We start from the raw sequence: 23,287 nt of genomic DNA, 5'->3' as shown, positions 1-23,287 counted from the left end.
GGAGATATACTTCCTATGTTCCGCAATTTTTAACTTACAGATAACACAGTTTTGCACAAGCCAGAGCTTTGCACAAATCTATGATTTCCTCCTCCTTCCTCTCTAATCAAAGCAATCTCAAAGCTTCTTTTTTCTGAAATACATTTCTACGTGCCTATTATGGAAAAAAACAGAACCCCAAATGCTGGCATTTTCTACCATGTAGAAGAGTGAAATGAAATAAAATGTATTCTTCAAAACTGAAGGGCAAAATAATCCGATTCAAATTTGATTTTCTAAAAGAGCCATAGAAATAGCAAGTTGTGGAAAGGTCCTCTAGTAGAGAGGGTTATGACAGTTTCTGTATTAAATAAAATCCAGGGGAGATTATGTAGCTCCTTTGAAAATGGCAAGTTGTGAATTGAAAATTCATATTCAGATACAAATCTTAATCTGAATCAAAGTTTATGGGTATTTCAGTACCGGTTTCAGTTCAAGCCATACCTGGCAATCCTTATTTAAAAACATTTTTTTTTTTAAATATAATCTCTTCAAAAAGAATGGGAGGCAGAACAATCCTGATCTCAGTGGCATTATCCTAGTGTAAAGCAAGAGTAACAGTGGGGAATAAGAACTTCTGATATAGAAAAAGACCTGGAATGTAAAAAAAGCTGCTATTTACTGTTAAAGAAACAGATACTTTCCCTTACCCTTGTGTTGAACCCATCTGCATTTTGAGTAATTTTGTATAGCTGTGGAAATCTAAGCATGCTATCTTGAGTACATGATCGTTCAAAAATTCCCAGAGTAAAGGGTGGCAACGCTGTGAAAATCTGCGAAGAAAGCAAATGCTAATTAAAAGCAGCTATTAGTTTTAAGTGGATCTCAGATAATGTTTCAGTATTGAGACAACAGCAAAATATCCAGAGACTTCAGTGAAGACATATTACCAACTTGTGTGTTATTTGACATAATTTTTCCAACATCCAAAGAAGCCCAAACATGAATTTCAGCAATTCATAACTCTCAATACTGACTTAAGGACAAAGAGGCATGAAATAAAATTCCTGCTCCTAACCAATTAGCTTAAACACAAGTAGTTAAGGATCAGTTGGTTTTGACGTACAAGCTAATCTAGTCAGGGTAAAACTCAGACCACAAAAGAGAGACAACATGTACATTTTAGAAAAAGCCTTGTGGGAGTTGGTTTAAATATAGCTGCAATTGTAGCCATAATTAAATATGTAATATGCTTAACCAAAGCTAAGCTCACAGACAAAGCAAATGTGGAAATCACATTAAAAAGATCTACTGAAAAACAAATGCCATTCTGTATTGTCACTTTGAGGATTCTCCAGCCAGGCATGAACTGATAGGAACAAATTAACTGTACCACGGGTCTGTACTCCGGGCAGGCACTTAGATGACCAAGCTTCGGAAGTCTGCCAGGAGAGGCAACGAGATGCTTTGCCAGAAGCACAGTAAATTAGCCTCTGCTGAGTTCCACTTTGCTGTTCTTAAGTGTTTCCAGGATCTGAGATAGCTCATTTGAAGCTGGCCTGGGCATCCATGCTTCTCAGAGTCTGCAGGCACAGCGTGCAGCAGTACCGGCATGCATGTCTGACTACTAACCTCCTTTTTTTTTTTTTTTTTCTTTCAAATTAAGAACTGTTTTTATCTTGTATTCCTTTTTTGGAAAAGTTGGACCATGGTTCCAACCAGCAACAAGTTGGCAGTCGGAGAGTACATGTTGAAGAGTGTACATTCAGCAGTGCGGAGAACTAGACACTAATGGGAATCAGTAGTTACATCCCTAGATCCAACTAGGAATGTGCTTCATTTGTTTATGAAGTGATAAACCAGATGGTTAAAAAGGTGGTAGTCTTGTGGAGGACATGAAACAAGACTAAGACAACCAGTCCAACATATTCCAAAAAGAAGGTATGTTCTCATATGGTCTTAAGATACTTCCACAGAAATTTGAGGGTTCCCACGTGTCTTGCAGCGCTTACATTTTCATTTGAAGTAAATCATCTACTGTTTTTGATTATGAAGGTAAACCTCCAGCGTGAACCAGTGCAAATGCAGGAATTCCAGTGCTGCTAAGATTTCCTACACTTAGCATTTTAATGAGACTGCTCATGAAGTAAAGGCTAATCAGCATGGGAGAGAATGGCAGAGCTAAACCCACATAAAAACCTAGCCCCTTCAAGTTATGGAAGGCCTTAATATCCTAACAGTACTTGATTCTTCATGATTCTGTGGGACCCATTCTAATTTTAGAAAATATTGACCTTATAAAACAAGGGTTAATTTCTACTTCACGGATCCTAGAAGATGAGTCTCATCCTTGAGCTTTATGCAGGGTAGGTAGATCCATCAAATCAGGTTTAAAGATATTAGATGCAAATATCTGAACATGAATGACAGAGACTGTGTAACAGTCAGGAAATAAGGGTGAAAAGAATCAAGGGAATGGAAAATCCCTGAATTAATATCCTTCACAAAGAATATAAAATTCTATGGAATGTGAGGGTTTGTGTCATCATTTTTAAGATTAGAAGAAATGTGACAGAAGTTAAATGTTTCCATTAATACCACTGAGTGATAGAGATAATTTGCTGTCTTTTTCTGTATTTTCATACATTTGGAATGAGTCTGCTTAAAGAAAAAAAGGAAATTTCTTCCCTCCAAATAAAAATGCAAAGGATTTTTTTCACACTGACAAAGTGTCCTAATGGCTCATAAATCCAGACACCAGGCCTGTTACCAGTAACAACATTACAAAGATAACACTGCATTGAAAAGACCAGCTAAGGTCTACGGTATGCAGTGAAATATGGTCCCAGAGATCCTCCAAGCTAGCACTGATTAAAAACAACTACATGGCCCAGTGTGGCACCATGCAAAACACAGCTAAAAACTGAACACGTTCCTGGACTAAAACGTCTTGCTCTCAGTCGAAGTGAAGAATGCTGGTGGCACAGCGACACCGCTTCCACTTCTGGCGCTGCTTAGCATGGAGTCAGCCCAGAGCACCTGCACTGCACTTCCCTGAGCATCTAATTGTTATAGGGTCAGAGAAAAGAGGAAAGATTTAGTATTTATTAACTGTATAGGAATAAATGCTTCAATATGTTCTTCCATGGACTAAAAATCATTGGGATTGTGGGGTAGTACAAAAAACAAACAAACAAGCAACCAAAAAAGCTCAATAAAAAAAGAAATCATTCAATGATTAAGACTTGCTACTTATTTTGAACATGAACAATCAGTATAGTATTTCAGAAGCAACCCACAGGTATTTTTGAAGAGGAAGTCTAAAAAAACTAAAGCTACAGGATTGTTTAAAAACTACAGAATTTTAGCAAAGTTGTATTAGGACAAACAGGTATATTTTTGAGGCACTTTCCCAAGGTCTTATTTATTTATTTATTTTTGAAAAAAATAACCATCCAAGATCTTTTTCCATAATGCAGGGTGGATTGAAACAGCGCTTTTTTTTTTTTTTTTTTTTTTTTTTTAAACAAATGAGCTCACTTTTTCTGACATACATTCAGGTAGTTACATATGAGAAACGGCACAGACAACAAAACGACATGCAGGTCCTGAACACTATCGAATCATGGTATGTAGCACTTACCACATTATACAGACCAATGCACCATCGCTCAAATAAGATCTGCCCAGAAAATCCATTAACGAAAGCAAACCAAAGCTGAAACAAACAAAGACAAGTTACATGAAGCTTTAAATCAATACTGCACTAAATGTTTCCATTTACAGTAGAGAAGGATGTTGAACACAGACCTCCATCTGGAGACAGCTGCTTGTCACGCTCTAAAAATAGTTCTCAGGAGTGCCAGGCAGTTATTCTCTTTTAGAGTCTTCCATTTTAAATACTGCCAGAGTACTGCTTATTTTAATTTAAATACTGAGGTGATGGAGCAAAAAAAATTTGCTGTATTTGCACCATTACTCCCCCCCCACCCACCCCCAAAAAGCCTCAAACAATTTCAAAAGTCTTATTCCTGGCAGATTAATGTGCTTGAAGCCAGAAGCTAACCTAGTTTCCAAGGTAAGCAGAGTCTGATGGATGCTCTGTCTGACTTGTGTCCTATTTTACAGTCTCATAATTACAGTGGTACTGATTATCAATTACATAATTATATAACAATTCTATTATCTGAATGACTTAGCTATAATTATTTAATAGTAAACATTAGAACATGTTGCCCAAAGAAGCTGAGGAATCTCCGTCCTTCTCCAAGTTTTGAAGACCTGACTGGACAAGGCCCAGGCAGCCCAGCTGGAGTTCGGGGTTGACCCTGCTTTGTGCAGGAGGTTGGACTCGACGGCCCCCGTGTTCCCTGCCAGCCGGTGGGATCTCGCAGTTTTGGGATCCCAGGATTGCTGTAAAACATGGTGCCACCAGCATGCGATTGCATGCTAGGTAAACTCCATTCAGAATTTCCTTGGACCAAGCTTCCTTGAGCCTGTTTCCTTTTATTTTTTTTTTAATGTTGTTTAAGCAGCTTTTTGAGATAAGAACTGCTTTACTGGGTCAGAACAAAGTGTCTTTCTCAGTCAGCGGACATTGAAAGAGGCTTAGGAAAGAAGAAGGAAAAAAGATAATTCTTTCCCCTCTAAGTAAATTGGAAACTGAAAGGATAATGAGCCAATTTAAGGACTTCCTGAAACAGTTTACATTTGAACCACTGCATCTAACAGACATCACAAGACTTCTGTGAATTTTTGTGACCCTTTTTGAATCCACTTCTACTTTTAGGCTCCACAATGCCCCATGGCAATTAGTTCAAGTTGCAATTCAACATTGTATGGAGAAAGAAAAAAGCACGTCCCTCCTCCCCCCAACAATTTTAATGCTTTTGCATTGCATTTACTGTACAATTTTACATTATATTGGATATACTAGGTATGGCACAGCAGTCAAGTGATGCCAATGCATATTCCCTCTTTCAGCAGGATGCTTTAGCTGCCTGAGATCCCATCGTACTCAGTCATTTTTTGTTGACACCATCCTTTCATTCATATACAGCAGCACTCTCCTAACCACCATCTTAGCATCTATTATATCAATATTCTCATTTAAAACTCATTATTCTAACACTCTCTCACTGTTTAGTGAGAGAGACAACAATGACACTGAACCCAGCTTAGTTGCTTATAAATATGCTTTGCATAGTAAGCTATTTAGACGACAACATTTTTTCAACTTTTGGCTGCTCTTTTTCTATAGTGGGGAGTTTCTATCGACTTCACCTTACATGATCCTGAAGTTTGTGCTCTTCTACACCTGCTGCCCTTCTTCCAGCCTGTAGTTTAAAAGTGTCCTTATAACTTTTCTTAAGGGCCAGCAGTCTCATTCCATTTTCATTTAGCTGAAATGCGTCATCCTTGTATAAACTCCAAAAATTTCCCCAGTTCCTAATAAACCTAAATTCTTCTTTCCTTCATGTTTTATCAATCATGCATGAATTTGATTCAAATAAGCAGTTAAATGCTCATGTCTTCAGTTCTATCAAGAAAAGAAAAAGGACAGGAGAAAGCTACATCCTCCATCCTAACCCTTTTTCAGCTCTTCTACCATATCAACATTTTGAGCAGTCAACGCTCTCCAAATCTCTCTCAGGCTCCAATTAGTGGCCCAAAGCAGCACACTGACCAGCCTCACCCTCACATGTCAAGCATGTTCCAACCAATCTTACAACCCAACTCCTTAAATAAAACATCCTGGGTACATAGTAAAGAAACTGAGGTCCCAGAAGAGAAAACACAACTAATTCAGGCATGTCAGGTAAGGAACTTGAGAGCTGCTGCTTCTAGGAGGAAGTAAGAGATTCAAACAGACTCCCAGATATTAGCAATGATGGCAATGAGGCATTTGTCATCTCCAGGCTTCTTGTAGTCCATCGTAGCTATGAAAGAGGGCACCAATCCTAGAAAACAACCTAGGAGCTTGTCTGTCTAGCTGCAAACCTCAGCCCCCTGTGGGAGACCGCAACACCTCCCCAGAGCTCTTCTCAGTTTCCTATAGAAATATTGTCTTTATTTCAAGGCTGCTAAGATTAGGTGGGCAAGAGCTAGAATTCAAAAACTTAAATATTCTGCTATTTAAAAATACATATGTGGATTAGTTTTTCTTTTGCTATTATCCATGCAGGTAAAAATTAAAAGTGAACATATTGCAAATGCTTACACAGGTCTGCTTGCATAATACGCTGTAAACAGAGGACAAAAGCTGGTGGGGTTATGAGGCACTGAAAAATGGTTAATTATGCTCATCTTTTCCCAGAGATTCACATTATCAAATGCCAATCAACAGAAAGAATTTGTGGAGTACTTCCTTAATATCTTAATACCAAGAACAACAAACCAGAAACTCTGCACAAAGTATACAAATACATTTATTTTGAATTTAACATAAGCCATAAATTGTCATGCTTAGTTTAAGTCCCAATTGTTTGTGGAGATTGTACATTATTATTTGAGGTCAGTGAGGCAAAAAAAAAAAAAAAAAAAAAAAAAGCCTCCAGCTCAATGTTCCTGCTAACAAGATGCACTAAATACACTTGAAGCTGCAACAACCCATGCTTGACTCAGACTTGGGAAGCTGGCAGGAAAGCTTGCCAAGTCTGCCTGGCTTGCCAAGCTCCAGGGGTTTGCCGGGCTCAACTGCAGCGTTGCTATGAACAAACGGACCCAAAAGTTATTAAACTGTTTTCCTGGGCTGGAAAAAAGAAACCTCCTTTTCACTTTAACTATTACCTGGCTGCCAAAAAGCTGGAAAAGTTTATTTGTAACTCAGCTACAAAACATATATTTTTTCTCCAAAGGAACAGAGAAGGTCCAATTTAAACGCAAAGAAATTCAGACCTAAGGCTGACACCTGGGCTGACATATTACTACCCTTTAGTATAGCTGATATTGTGAAGACCTGAAACCAGTTGGTTTCATATACAAAGAAAGCTGAATGTGTTTGCAAACTGAAAAACAGCCCACATTTCCTGCCTTGAACTGTGGCAGCATTTTTTAAATAAAAAAAAAAAATCCACTACTGAAGGACTCTGTGCCAGCTGTGATATGGCACTTCACCACTAGCAAAAAACCCAAAAAACAAAACAAAACAAAAAAACCCCAGGCTGCTGCATCCTTCCAGAGGTCAACAAAAGCAAACAGATGGTAATACTTGCTTAATATTGACTTGGGCTGCAGCAAATTGAGAATCTCGAGGTAAAACAGTCTCGTGCTGCCCCACAGCCCATTCACCTGCTCTGGAGTGTATTTTGGGAAGAGACCGAGTATTATTTTCAAAATAAATAAATAAAAAATCCCCACTTGAGTAAGTTCAGAGGCAATTTTAATTGCATTATTGCTTCATGTATAATTACTGCAACATTAATGTTTGAAATAGTAGGAACTAATTTATTTAAATGCTCTAAGGCACTGGGATAGCAAATCAGCTATTCTAAATGTGTATATTTATGATGTCTTGATAATAGACAGCTTAAGGAGTACTAGAAATGTTTTCCCAATTCTGCTAAAGGGCACAGAAAGCTAATGTAGGCAGGGTATCAACAACTGCCATAGGCACCAATTATAGCCAGACGGGATGCCTTTACTATGCAGAAATGAGTTAAATTCTCAAAATATCCTCTCTCAGCACACACATTTTGCATGTTCTTACCAAATACACTCATTTACAGTTTGCCTAATAAAGCAGATTTGTACATTTACTATGCAGTTCATTAAAAATGTATCCTGATTAAAAACCTCTTCTTAGGGATGTCTCTCTCAAACACAAGGCTCTTATTCCTGCTCAAATGCACACAGCCTTAAAATAATCCCTTCATTACAGTATGCACAGCACCAATTTTATAATATAGGTAGGGAGCCTTATTATTAAGATTTGACAGAGTAGGCATGGCCGCCTGAGACTCACTTAACTTGGCAAAGAATATTTCCCCCATTGTTTATTAACTGTTTGTTGAAAACAAATCTATATTTCTCTTCTGAAAAAAACATTTTCTCCAGGCCTGTGCACCCCAAATAAGTATACATTCAAGCTTAAAATCATCTCTTATCTCCTCTGCTAACGTTAACAATTATTTTTGAAGTTTCATGCTGCTTTTATTTCATAACCCTGCCCCCCTCCCCAAAACTATGCACTTACTGCAAAGCTAGGTCAGATAAATAGAAAGAGGAGTATCAAGCACTGGAACAGGTTGCCCAGAGAGGTTGTGGAGCCTCCTTCTCTGGAGTTATTCAAAACCCACCTGGACGCAATCCTGGGCAACGTGCTCTAGGTGACCCTGCTCGAACAGGGGCATTGGACTAGATGGTCTCCAGAGGTCCCTTCCAACCTCAGCCATTCTGTGATCAAAGCAACCAATACAGTAGAGGTTTCCTGGTTTTAAACACTAGTTTATTAAATAAGCCTGAGCAGCTGTTATTTCTTCTATTGCTGACTATGAATACACAGCTTATATTTCAGCATACTAAAATGCACAGATTTATCAGGTTCATCTTTCCCTGCTTATACAAGAGGCATATGCAGAAAATTTGCTTTTCTTCCTCATACACGTTTCCATGCTTTTCTTTCCTAATTAACTGTCAATCTCCTTCCTCAAAAGCACATATAGCATGAAGCATGAGAGTCAAGCACAGAGCACATCAACAGAAAGGATGGGGGCAGGAAGGGCAAGAGAAGTATGATCCTATGGCCATACAGATTAGGGATTTGTACAGCTTAAATCCTCCAAATGATTCTTTAGACTTTTAAATCAAATAAGACCTAGTGATCCTCTCTAGCTGTTTCTCCTCAGTGGTTACCACTAAATACAAAATATATCTTCTGAACCACTAGGTAACAAAATCAAAAGATTTGAGCACTGTGGAAAGATACCACGGTGACAGACAACCATGCAGCACACGTCAGAGCATGTAGCCAGTAAGGCATGAAAAGATTGCCTCTTCCCACAACCTTTGGTCCTAATATACTGGTCAGTATGTTAATAAAAACATAGCAGAGCACATTGGAGCTACACTGGAGCGTAGAACCCAATTTCTTCACAATGGGGTAGGGTTTCTCAGTGTTTTTTGGTGTTTAAGTTACACAAAAATCTATTCAGTATATCAAATTATGCATTTAATATTCATGCCACCGCTAAAATTAACACGCAACCCATTACAGCTCTCTGCTCAGTTTTGTTCTAATATGGCAATTTTTATACCTTACGAAACCAAGCATGGAGAGAGCAGAATGTTTCTCCATCTCTTGGTGTGAAGAGTTCCTGGGACTCAACGTTTCTCCAGAGCCTGTAATTGCTGTCGGAAGCAAGCCTAGGATAACGTGATTAGAAATGGCCTTCGTGGCCAAAGGGCATACAAACTTGCCAAAAGCTGTGGTTAAACGTGCCCGTTATTCACAATATGACCCACTTACAAATAGAACCAGCTTTATTCTGCATTTATTTTTCATCCTCCTTTAATTTTCCTTGGGTATAAGAAAAGCTGCCGCTATGCTAAGATCGTCTCGCCATGTGTATTTGGGGCACCTTAGAGGTGACAGGAATCACACACTGACTTTCTAAAGATCATATTAGAAAATATCACAACTCAGGACAGTTTAGTCAAGCCCTGTCCGGATGCGCGGTTTCAGCACTCCTGCATGGTGAAGGGGGCCCAAAACCACAGCCGGAGGCAGGCGATCAACATGGATCACACGGGGAAGTCTGCAACCTCCGCTCTGCAAAAGCCAATGCAGCATCACGCTCCGGTCTGAAGCCGGGCTGAGACGGCTGGAGGCAACTAGCTGAGAGAGGACAACGCCGAAGCCCCCTCGCTGCCACCTCCTCCCCACAAGGCTGCTGGGCTGGGGGCTTGGCTGACACTAACTGCTTTCTGCCCCCAAATTTGCCTGATTAATTTTTGCAACTGTCCTTGACTACAAGCACATTGCTGTGGAATGGAGAAGCACAACAGGACTCTATTAAGAGCTTGCTAGATATTAATGAGCATCTGCTGTATCTCCTCAGCATGTAATCATTCCAGACAACTTTCACAACTGTGTAATTGACCCACATCTCGCATGAAAAGATAACGACATGCTTTTACATGCTATTAAATGACCTGCAGGCTTTTCTGAAGCTAAGTAGTATTTTTAGCCAATGATAAAATGATAGAAGGACTTTAGATTATTTTTAATTTGTTCACTATTGCTGAAATAAAGGGCTAAGAACAGGCCTAAGATCAACTGTTTATTTTAAAATAGCTGAATAAACATCAGTAATTTCATGCAACTTATCTGCCTCAATGTTTGCTAAGTATTTAGGATCCAGTAGCCCAAATTATGTCGCAAGCAAAAAAAGCAGTATTTGAAATAGAAAATTAGGGAATTATGTGAAAACAAAGACAATACCACTATCCTAGTAAAGATAACAAGGGGCAGAAGAATAGAAATTACTTTACAATAGCTCAACAGCCATCAAGTCTAGTACTGGATGTATAAACAGAAGGAAAGCCAACAAAAACCATAGTTCCATGACTGAACCCTAATAACACCACCCATCAAAAGTGAGGCTAAAACCACCAAAATTCTTCCACACCTGGGATGTGCACTAAGGACCCACTGCAGCCTGAAAAAAAAGAAATCACCCCAGAACTGTATACAACAGAATATTTCAACAGTTCATCCAGAAACTAAAACATATGAAGACCATTAATACAATTGTGGCTACAAAAACTGGCTCACAAAGTGCAAGAAAAAGCCCATGCTGGGTGGGGAGGGATGCCCAAGAAACCTCCCACTAAATATCGCACTGAGACCCTGTATCCTTGTGGAACTGTATCTCTCAGTGAGATCCTATGCTGGGATCTACCTGGCCCCACTCGAACTGAAGTCAATTTACTGATAACTGAGGCTTTTGCTATGGTAGTTTGTGTGACAACACTGACAAACTTGAAGGACTAGTCAAGATAACGTAGCAATAAGTGGAGCAAATCCAATAATTAGCAATGATCAGAGACCAGCTGGCAGATAAAGAAAGCCAAAGAATGTACTGAGATTCATGATTTTGATCACTTCTCTGCAAAATATACTGTGCACATTCAATTCTCAACAGGACCAACTGACATCCAAGCTGCTGTTATAAGGAAATTGAAATTATGCACCATCCTCTCTTTGCTGACTTCTGTAAGACCGTCTTGATTCTTATATTCTGCCTCACAAAAAGCCTGGGCAGTACTCTGAGAAAATGCATTCAGTTCCTTGTTTCTGGGTAAAGCTTACTCTTCTCTATCTTTATGTAGTTAGCAGTTTACATCTATCCCACATATAGCTTAACGAAGGAGAAAATGCCAATGCACATACAAGAGTATTCATCTGTAGCTTCATATGGTGCAAAGAGCACTGGAAAGGAAAGTGGTAGGAAGCCCAATATTCGTTGAATGAAACTAAAATACTGTTGTATGCTCTTATTTCTTAGATATGATTCTAAGACAATGTCTTATAGTAATCAAGAATATTTTACAATTTCCAAGGACCAAATACATTGTCAGTACTCCTTCAATCAACCGATTAAATAAAGCTGACGGTGACCGAGACCTTGACTGTCACTGTTCAGCCCTATTCTACAGGACGCTTCAACCCTTTCCCTCCTCACCTTTATTTGCAGAAGTCCCTTATGCTATACTTAAAAATGCAGGTTCACAGATCTTACTTTTCTTATTATCACATAAAGGAATCCTTCTGCAGAGCTGCTGAATTAAGTCTATAGGAGCAGAACTGTAGCAAGGTCATTTGAGGTCTGGAAAAGCAGTCCCCACAGGATTCCCTATTATGGCTACGTGAACTGCCAGTTTCCTTTGCAAGTTTCAGTCCCCCCCCCCCCCCCCCTTCCTCCCTGTGAAATAAAATTCAGTCTCTGTAAGCCCTTAGATTAAGCTACTTTTTCAGGAAGTTTACATAAAGTTTTCTGACAGCTTGGAACCCAAGGAAAACTGCCAAATTAGCAACAGAAAAGCCAGACCACTAAAGAAACTGCAGCTCATCTTCTGTCATACTGACAATAATAAACCTTTACAGTGGTAATCCCAAGAGCAGCCCATGTTTCTCATTACCCACAGCTCTATTAGCATTGCAGCACAGAGACAACATTCGAGCTGAAAACTACAAGGACACACGATGCAATTTGAAAAGCTCCCTGGCACCTATCATCTTACATTTGCTCTACTTTTATTTATTGATACAACCATTTTCTTGGCAGGTTGGACATAATATAAGATAGACAAGGCTCCTCATTTTCTTTTTAAACATTTGTTTTTAAACATGCAATTTCTTCCCTAAAGGCTCCAAGACTTGTTAACAAGGCATCTCTCCTGCTCTCCTTGCCACTCCTCCTCACCAAAAACATATGCAATATTGGTAAATTGTCTGTTGTTTTTCACCATCACCTGCCTGCTGGGAAAAACAATTCATGGTAAATGACCAGCAAATTGCCTTGGAACCTGGGTCAGGGACATGCCCTCTAATTTCCATAGTTTTTTTTACCAAGTTTCACAAAAACACACTAGAGAGTGGTCAGGCACCATGAAAATCTGCAAAGACATCTGAGGTTACACTTCTAAGAATAAAGCCTTCAAATGATAGCATTGCCTACGCTCAGGCTTCAGAAGTAAGTCTGAGAATGAAAATATATTTGTTAGAACATAGAACAAAAATGATAAAGCAAAAGTTAGCCGCAGTTAAGCTTACTTCAAAGTTTGGCAAATAAATATAAAAACTGAAAATTCTGTTTGTACAAGACTCCAAAGACATTTCAAAAACAAGGTGAAGCTATATCCTAGACAGAGTTTCACAAACAAATTATGGCACAAACGGCAAGAGTTCTGCCAGCCTTTACTAAGACAGATAACGAGAAGCAGGGAAATAAGTACATAAAGCACTTGTACTGTGGTTTACTTGATCTTCATGGAAGAGCATGATTCTAGCTGCCGTACAAGTTCCTTCTGGTCCCCCAACAGCGGTCATGCTTCAGAACTAGACTCATGTGTGAAAAGCACCTGAAGTGTGCAAGAGAAGGGCATAAATAAGTGAGCTTTCCATTTGCAAGCCGGCTGAATTGAACGTGTATGAGTGAATCCTGAATTCCTCTTAATGAATTCTTGGGACGGTGAGCTCCTGAAAACACAGCGAAGGCTCCAGAAGACATTCTTCTCTAAAAAAACTGTACATTACATGAAAATAGGCCTAAACTAAATCATATAAGTTGTTTTTCACCCTAATGCATTGTCACCACATTTCTAGATAGGAACAGTGTATTTGTTGAGAAAAGTACTCATTTCCTTGGTTCAGAATGTAATATTTAAAATTTGAGCTGAGGCACTCTAAGACCTTTTAAAGAACTGGCATAGCACATGCTGTAAACTGAAGGGAACCAGCCTTACATATTCAAGAAAATATCAGGAGTAACAAGCAGCATGGGAAGACTTAGGTTCAGTCATCCGCATTTAGTTTCTTTTCTCCCTGGAAGCATGGAGCAGACCTCCCTAAGCTCTTGTTTACTGGAGAAATTGCTCAGCTGTCCTGAAGGAGCACCTCAATTCCAACAACTTTCAAAAAGTACTAGAGATGCTACTTCTACATAAGCATATCAGCACAGTCATACCAGTTCAGGCCACTGGATTATTAACCCAGTCGCCTGTCTTCAACAGTGACCACATGTCAACACCTAGGAAAGAGTACAAACTGTGCAATTTCCACATACTAATCCAGCATCTGCAAATATCCAGCTGCGGGGATTTCCCAAGCCACTTGTACCTTGCCTTACTTGCAACAGCTTTGGTTCTTGGAGCTTCTCCTGTTTCTTCTTATGCCCTTGTAAACCTCCCACACCATAGTGTCCTTTGACAAGGAGTACTAGGTAAGGTTCAAAGAGCAGACTCAAGCTAGCCTTTACATGAGGCAGAAAGCTAGTACAGCAGTTGACAGACTTTGAAATTAGAGCTTGTTTTGTTCTTTTGGACCTACCTGACTAGCAAGGGGAAGGAACGCTGTGAACAGGACTCCAATGAGTCAACAAGGTTGAGGGACTGCCTCTCCTCAAGTTGGAGCAACTCTACCAGCCGATTAACAAGCAATATTGAAGACTTGGCTCACAACAGATCTTTATTGGCTCTATCTGGAGCAAAGGGTTGGTGACCAACATATCTGAGATATATAGTGCCACCCCACATCATGTACAGATATTTTGAGATGCAAAGGCAAGGAAAGGAAAAAAAAAAAAAAAAAACCTTGGTCTAAACAATGCTGCTAAGAGATAAGAGTGAAAGCCTTTTAATCTATGCATCAGAAAGATTTCTCTGACAGCAAAAGCATTTAAGCTATGAAACATCTTTCACTCCATATGGCCCACAGCTAGACTGAAATTTGGTACCCTCCCCCCAGGCAGTCCTTCGAGCTATCTTGGCAGGCTTTCCATCCTCAAAGATCCTCTTACCTTGCCCTGTATCTACAACATGGGCCCTTGGTAATGTTATAAACACAGACCTCTTTCTTTTTGGCACTTCAAAGTTCTTAAAAAAGAAAAATAAACTGACACCACACTACACATTTGGTCTACTAAGACCAAGTACAAAGGCCCACAAGACGGTCAACCTATTGCTCCTCAGGCTGCTCCTAACACAGAGCAACATGGAAACACAAGCTAGTCCAAACCTATAAGCCTGATGGCCAATTCTCTGAGAGAACTGAAAAGTACAGCATATCCCTTGCTCTCCCAAAAGACACGAGACCCCCATCTGGAGATAAACAATAGAAAAAACTCTTTTTATTGCATGTGGCTCTCCAAACCCCCAATCACTCAGGAACACTTTCTTGAAAAGAATTATTTCAACTCCAAATAGGATATTACAACAGACACTGATTTAATGTTTCATTTAAGACCATGTCTTCCATACTGCAGCCCAACAATCAACTTAACTAATTTAAAATGCAGGTTTTAAGTCTGCAGAACAAACTATCCAGACTATCATTTCAGTTTAAATCAGGCTTAGAGTGCTCACAGAACATTTGGAACTAATTTAAATGGATTTACAATCACATCACAGTTAAACCACTGTAACTTCCTTGTGTAGGCAAGCTCGTATGGCAGGCAAGTGAACATTTGTTTGTAGTGTGGATGACTATATGAGGAGAAAAAGGATGTCAGAAGTAGCCTTTGCTTTGCTGCTTGGGGATTTCAGCACTGAAGGTTGAAAGGTAGGGAAAAAAAGCTTATTATTTTGCTTGCACTACTCAAAAACTAGGAAAAAAACCCTTAAACCCACTTTACACTAGCATCTGCCTCGGTGGCTCAGTTCTAACAGAGTGTTACCACCACATGTAACCACTTCTATGGAAGTATGCCCAGAATTTACATGTAGGCTCTTCTGCCCTTAGGAACTCAAGTATTTTTCATGTAAATTATCAAATAAAATTAATGCTTTTAATCTCAAGCTTTTCATCTAGTTTTACTGAAAAATCCCCAGAAATACTATCCAATCCATTTTCACTGTCAGAGTATTAACTATTCAGATAATTTAAAAAGGAGGGCAAATGGCTGCTTGCACCAGTTGTCTTGCCAATCAAGCGCTTTTTCCCCTGCCAACGCTGAAAATAACAGAAGAAAAGCTCTGGCCTCAGACCTGTTGTGTGTATGATACAGCTAATTCCTGGGCTGTAGTGGGCTGAACATCCATCACAAGGGGCTGACCTTAGAGGGGCTGATCCTTGGCTCCTTCATCGTTCCCAGGGAGCTCTGCTCTACCTTCGGCGTCTTACTAGTATCAGATTGCATCACGAACACATGTTTCTTTTGCTCAGACACTACAATGTCCTATTTGGAGGCTACCGAATATTTTCTTCTTGAGGGGAAGAGAATCTGACAATTTAGTAATTATTTTCTAAAATAAAAGTGACACCAGCTGGATTTTAACCATCTCAATTACCCTGTGATCAACTTGCCCTCTTTGGGGTCAAAATATTTTTCATGTTGCTGAAACAGAGCACATATTATTTCAACCTCCAGCTGAAATCCCCACCCTGGCCCAGGAGCTACAGTGCAACCATTTTACATTTCCAGACTCCAGGCTCAGACACCAAGAAGTAGACCACACACACATGAGAAAACAAGTTATTATATTCTGTAAAAGCTTTTAACTTCTGCCCAGTGTTCGAGATGCAATGAATATTGACAACCAGAAATTTTTAAAAAGGGAGGGGTTACCAGGGCTACTATTGGGTAATTTTTCCATAAAAAGGGCGCTTTCCTGAGGAAGTCAGTTTATATGAATACTTCTGAGTATTGAGGCACTCTTGAGTTATCCTGTGATAAAACAAATAAAGAACAAAACACCTGCACAGCATTCTCAACATTCATTTTATATGGCAAGCTCACAGTATGATATATGTATTCATACTACTGAACTATAAATTAACTTGTATCTATCCTTACAGATGAATCTGCAGGTTAAACGATTTTTGGAACAAAATGCCATCCTCAAAATAGCTGTGTTAGTTTTCCCCAAAAAATAACAGAAGAAGAAAAAGAATATTAGTAATTATAGGTTTAATTTACACTCAAAAAGTCAATGTCAAGTTCTCTTCGATAAGATAGAACATGCAGCTCGTGGAAAAGTTTCTTGGCTTTGTATGCAGTTTTTAAAAACATTTTAAGGTTACTTCTAATACAGCACGATGCCTCTCAGCACTACATTCAGAGCCATTACCAACAACTTTAATGTTTTACAAAGATTAACCATATGTCTTGAAGAAAATCTCATGCTGAAAAATAATTTATAACTTGGCTAGCTTAGGGAAGAAAAAAAAAAAAAAAAAGGTCATAACAGCTTTTTTCAAGATCTCTCTTGTGCCTGACAATGTTCCTGATGTACCTACCTGCCAGGGGTCATTAGAGAGATTTCTTTCTTAGACTGCTCTACATGCACTGCAATCGGCTTGCCAAAACTGCAAATATTACTGGCAAGCTATAGATCGCAGTGTTCCAAGAAGCCACAGTAAACATTTATTTCAGTAGAACAAGTAGCTCATCTTTTCATTATTGCATTTTTAGGAATTCCTCCCACACTTATTCCAGATTGCTAAGGGAAAAAAAAAACTTTTCAAATGGATAAGATTTACGAAGTGGTAAATTACTTCAAACTACAGAAATGTAAGTAATCTAGTGACTGCTATACTGGAATTCTTAAAATAACCTATCAACTAAGAACACTTTTTGTTGTTGGTGTTTAAAGGCAAACCTAACTCATTGAAGAAAGCCCTCATCTATAGTAAAAGTGAATTAGATCATCTTCCTTGCTAATGAGAAACTTTTAATATTAAACTTCTAAAGCTTACTAACACCACTACACCTTCCTGTCAGTGTCAAAACACAAAAGATAAGGAAAGGATCACCAGAGAAGTATATTCACCCCTGAAAAGGTGCCTTTGACAAGACGATTGAAAAGTAGGGGAGAAAAAAAAACTAGCGAACTTTAAAAGCAAAATGAAGCAGGCCTTGAGATCACCAATGGGTGCTGAAGAGTGCACACAGACTTCTGGATATAGCTCCTAACTTATTATCAACCTTCTGCAAAGAGTTCTAGTTAAATAATTTAGCTCATGGATGATACCTTAACGGCATGCATCAGAAGTTATCACCAAAAAACTGAATAGAAGCCCATATGTCTGGTTTAAGACCATTTTTATTTCCTACATTTTCAAAACATTGCATGGGGCTTTAGCTGCACGACTCACAAGAACTTAATGGGAGTCATGCAGCTATGCCTGCATATGCCGCTTTGAAAAGAGAGAGGTACTGTTTTGGGTTTTGTTTTTCTGAAGCTCTCCCTGGAGTGATTTAAAGCTGTTTTTTCCTGCCAGTCTTTTCTCTAAAGGTCTTCTACACTTCAAACCACCAAGCCTACCACAGCTAAATAGCTGAAAACTTTGGACACTTCCTTTTTCAGTCTTGTTCATTACGTATTCAAAGACTGAGTACTCCGAGCCTGTGTGGCACCACGAAACCCAACAGTAAATAGCCAGTCAATTAAATTCAGTCAATTGTGCATATGTGCTCAATTTAACAGGCCGCGCAGACTGGAATAGCTTACTCCAAATCAGATTACTACTGTGGGTACTGAGTGCAGTTATAACTCAGCATCAACATATGTCCTTTATTATGATTACTACTTACTGTAAACCATTTTAATACCCACACATATGATCAAACTTAATATATGTTATTCAGGTTCAAATCAAAACTGCAGTATATAGAGTATATTAAACACCACACACAAATCTCTGTTGGAAAGCCATGCATCAACTAGCAAATTAAGGAGAAAGAGGACTATCACATCTGTATCACAGATTATGCGTTTACAACCTATTTAAAAATTCATTTTGCTATATTTCTGTTGAGAAGCTATAAGAAGCATTTCACTGTATTCTCATCTTTTAGAACATTTTGAAATATATTTTCTTTAATCAGGAGTGCTATTCTTGCCCTTTCTAAGCCTCCAAACTCCTTGTTAAAACAACAGTGCCCACAATGGGATGGGAGGTGGCAATTCCCACCTTCAGGTCCAAACTACTCAAGCACAAATTATTTCAAAGAAACAGTAATAGAAGACCAAGAAGCTGTTGTATGCACATAGGATAGGACAGTCGCACAGGATGCACACACTTCTAAAGAGCCATAGGAGTTAATTGACTGGAGTAGTTCTGTTTTGGCATTTAGGGAGCTGCTCCTTGAGTTTACCACAGGAAGAGTGAGATCCTACTATGATCACTCCATCCACACTGCCACCTTTTCTGCTCTGGCTGCTGGAGAGAGGAATGACTGCCATTATAACGACAAAATTTTCCTACTGTGCCTGAAACTGGACAGACACCTAGAGGCACCACTGGCTGCTGTCGTCAGCATGTGACTAACCACGAGAAGAGAAGGAAAGGAAAGGAAAGGAGAAATAGAGGGCTGAGGCACAGCCTGGCATCCAGCTCTGTAGAGATGGCGCTGTAGAGCGCCATCCTGCATTGGGCCTGGAGATGCCATGTTGAAAGGTGACACTGCTACAGGACGCAGGCGCCCAGCAGAGGAAATGGCTAACCCTCAGATTTGTACCAGCTCCAGAAGAGCTGCCAGGAATTGACATTATTTTTTAAAGTGAAGGTGCAAAAGATTTGTTCTCTCAATGCTCAGTAACAAGCCCGTAATACAGGTCTGGGATGACTTAGGAACTGCAATGGAAGCAGGAGTTATTTAAATGCAACACAAAAGCTTCTCCTTTACCATTATTTCAGGGTATCTTTCTTTATATACCATTAAGTGGGCAGTCACCTGCCAAAATTGCTTTTTGATTGGGACACATACTCACTGCAGGAATTTACTGTGACTGATGCCAGTAGGGGAAAAAGAAAATGTTAATTTATGCCAGGCAGGTGAAGGTCTGTTTTGACCTATTTATTAGAATTATATAATAATTACCTTTGTTCAACCAGTAATAGAGAAGACATTTCCTGCCCACCAGAATGGCTTCCAGCTATATCTCCAAATGGAGGCATACAATAATTAAAAGTTTCATCGATCTTCATTATTTTTAATGTGACAGTAGGTGTGGGAGTATTGCTAGATTTTATATTACAGATGTCACAATGCAACAGCTTTCCTTGGAAACGGAAAATTTAATCGGATATCTGATCACAATCCTGAATGATGGAGGACCAGTCTGTGCCCAACATTTTTATCATTTACAGCTGCTTTGGGACTGCAACAGAAACCTGTAGATTTGTTTCTTCATAAAAAAGGAAGAAGAAGCTAAGTGATTAATCTAATAAGTGAATACCAGTTCGGTTAACAAAATCATTGGAAACTTCTCATAAGCATCATTTCCCTCCAACTCCAAAAAACAAACTAGGTAGAAAGACAGACTTAGTCAACACAAAAATACCAGATATTCACTACAACACTGTCAGCTTTATGAGGAGTGATAGGCAACGACCAGAGGAATTTTGCCTCGAGTTTCTGCTCTCAGGAGAGGATCATTTACTGAGCAGACAACCTGTTCCATAGGAAACAAAGACCATCAGCCTGAAAAAAGCATTTGGGGGGGGGGGGTTTGTTTGTTTGTTTTTTTAAGTCTAACTTTTGGGCAGGAACACCTTCATGTGCACGAGTAGTTCTCACTAAGCATACCTGTTCTGGGGGTAAGCAGCAAAAAGTCAAATAAATCGGTGTGTCATTAACTGGAAACTATATAGGTGCCAACAATACACCTAAATATCAAAACCAGAAGGCTAAAAGTTAAATTATTTTGCATATTAGCCTTTTTAAAAAGCAAACAATGTAATAACATCCTTGCTGAACAGACACCACAGCTCTGTCCCAGAGGAGCAGGCAAGTTAAAAGATGACAGGCACAAAGCTGCCTAACTGCACCCCTTCCCCAACCCAAACGGGCTTTACGGAGCCCACAGGGACCCCGTGCAGACCAGCACCACATTCCCCCTCCCCGCCAAGGCCAGGAACGCAGGTCTCTCCAGGCTCACTTGTAACCTTTCACGTAGTCAAAAGCCAAACACACAGAAGGTTTCCAGTCCTGACCCATATTTTAGAGTGTCCTTTAAAGGCTTTCTTTCACACCTCCCCTCAAAAGCTTTTTCTGGGGTGTCAGACGACTTGAGGAAGAGAACAGTAATCCATGTGTCTCAAGCCCCTTGAAGCACTATCTTGTTTTTCAACAACATACTGTTGTTTTCTCCCCTTAGATTTACTGCTCCCACCTTCTTATTTCAAGTCAATGTAAATTAAGCACCACTTGAAAGATAGTAGTAACTGCTTCCAGGTAAGCCAAGCTTGCCAGGGGTTTCACTGTCATCGTTTTATCGTTCCTCCCTTGCAGGAATACCTTGCATTTTAGCACACGCCAACCGCTCCTTGCTGCCCAGATGGCCTTAACACACATTCTCCAAGTTCTTTTTTTTCCCCTCCATATCCCACAAATCACACACCATAAAACCCAGCAACTGTACATGCATTCTGTAAAGATTAGGGTCTCCAATGTATTCTCAGTTTTTGAGCGATCACAGCTTCCCTGAGCCCCCGAGCAGCACGTGACAGACGGAGGGAAAGGGCCTTTTGTTCAGGTGGGCCTCGGGGATCAGCTATCACTTCCCAACTTCCTTCCCTCTTCCCCAGCTCCACACTTGGGATGTCTCTGAGTCACAGATACCCAGACAGGCCAAAAGCACAAGTTTGGTTGATTACAGGTCCCCAAGCAGTGATGCCAGAAGATTACTAGGAATATAATGAACACCAATTCACCCCCTCGTGTGCTCCACCTCCAGATGTTTTGGTTTTTTCTGTAGATACACAAAAGCCGCCACTTTTGCTTACTAAAATAACAGGCCCACTTCAGTCCGACAAAGCCTACAGTGCTGCCAGGAGGGACGGCTGCGCCTCCCGCGGCCTCTCGCCTCCTCATGCGAGGGCTCGCGTTGCCTCGGGGCCTGGCCCGGCCGAGCTCCAACCCCGCGCGGCCCGTCGTGCAGCTGCACAAACACCAGGGCCACCGTGGGGAAAGCGCGCGCGCGTGCCTCGGGAGAGAAGGAGATGGCAGCCACGGCTGGTCATGGGATGGAGCCACAGGATGCAGGGAAGGGACTTGCACTGCCTAAGGGAAGCGGCGTCCCCGAGGCAAGCGCCATGGAAAGCCACCAGGGCGCGAAGCCGGGTGAGCCACGACCACAATCTGGCACTGCTCCACCAGGACAGACTAAAGGAGGCAAGCAGGGATTAATGATGCCACTGTGAAAAATCACACCCTTAATTTTTCTCAATTTCACACTTTAAACATTTCAATCTCAACACTATTAAAAAAATGAGGGAGAAAAATAGGAGGAAGTAAAGCAACTTGGTAATCTGTGCCTATCTTGTCCATGAACCAGGACATAGGCACAAAGACATTGTCAAGCAGTACAAAACCGCATGTAGTTTTTGACGGTAATGAATGCCAGCTGACACAAATCGCAGGCTGACTGTCACACTGCCGAGCCACTCCAGGCACCTGTCACTCCTCGGCAACACAAGGTGCAAGAGGTCAAGACGCTGCTGGAAAACCCAAAGGGAAGACTCGCTTCTCTATCAAAATTGAACTTGACAGGAACCATCATCACAAATAACGCTGAGAGGCTCAGGTGTTACTGGTTACTGATGACTTACACTTCTGCTGCTACTGAACTGGCTACATATTTTAGCCAGTTAAAATTAATGACATCAACCTGCACCATCAATTGTTAGTAAAGATAGTATCATCTTCTGGATTTGGATTGGAGCAAACAGTATTAGAATAAAACTTTATTATAAAAGATATTTATACAGCCACGCAGTTCTGTATACATATACACACCTGCAACTTGTAGGTGTACACACACACTTTCTCTGAATCACTGAAGAAGTGTGCTACAGCTAAGGCTAGCATATTCTGTCTCCTCACTTTCCAAACTCTTAATTGCTTTTGCACAAATGCAAAAAGCAAAGGCAAGGAAGCAAGAAGATGCAAAATAAAAGGACTTGGTCAGGTGTAAAAAGTGGCAGAGTAAATTTTGACCTCCTTCACTCTTGTGACAGCATGAAATTATCAGCGTCTTTTACTTGCTGGAGCAGGATAGGTCTTGTAACACACAAGGAATATGCATCAAGAGAATTTATCCCTTGCTTTTCCATTGCATGGCCCCTAGTGCATTTTGGAGTATAGTTCTGGGGTTTTAGTGTAAGCCCATGATTACTGACTGTATTGACGTTTATACATAATGTGCAGGTATGTGCACAAACACATTAAGAGAATGGTGGTCTCAGCCTGTAAGTATTGATCCCAGTTCTCCTCTTGCTTGCCTGACACAGGTCCAGTTACAGTGACCTGTCAGTCCTGCTACAGAAATGTCAAGTACCACCTCAGTCCATGAGGCTCTCATTTAAGTGGAGTTGCATCCAGGTTGCACTGGTACAAGAAGATAATCAGGTTAAAAGTACTTGGGAAGAGGAGAACTAAGGGAAAACAATGAGAATGACAATGGAATTAATATACTGCAAAAGTGAGAACTGACTCATCTTTGAAACCTTTTTAGAAAAATATAGTGTATAACTCAAAAATAACACTATCAGTAGGTAGCATAATTTGCTATTTCTACTGCATTTTAATATGTTCTAAACAACTTTCTAAGAAGAACAAGGAGGTGTAAAAGGTAACCACAT

The 23,287-nt window shown here is 40.1% G+C and overlaps 1 protein-coding gene across 1 annotated transcript in view; it reads right to left on the bottom strand.

Annotated features, from left to right (window-relative positions):
- Positions 1-23,287, bottom strand: part of ATP8A2 (ATPase phospholipid transporting 8A2) — a 336,147-nt gene that overhangs the window by 105,120 nt on the left and 207,740 nt on the right. The window contains exons 28-29 of the mRNA XM_064504996.1: positions 3,623-3,697; positions 690-812 (exon numbers count right to left, since the gene is read on the bottom strand). Of these exons, the coding sequence (XP_064361066.1) occupies positions 690-812; positions 3,623-3,697 (198 nt within the window). The remainder of the gene's footprint in view (positions 1-689; positions 813-3,622; positions 3,698-23,287) is intronic.

The sequence above is a fragment of the Dromaius novaehollandiae genome, chromosome 1 (genome assembly GCF_036370855.1).
Source record: "Dromaius novaehollandiae isolate bDroNov1 chromosome 1, bDroNov1.hap1, whole genome shotgun sequence".
Lineage (NCBI taxonomy): Eukaryota > Metazoa > Chordata > Aves > Casuariiformes > Dromaiidae > Dromaius > Dromaius novaehollandiae.
The sequence above is the reverse complement of the archived record's forward strand: the minus strand, read 5'-3'. Positions and strand labels throughout refer to the sequence as shown.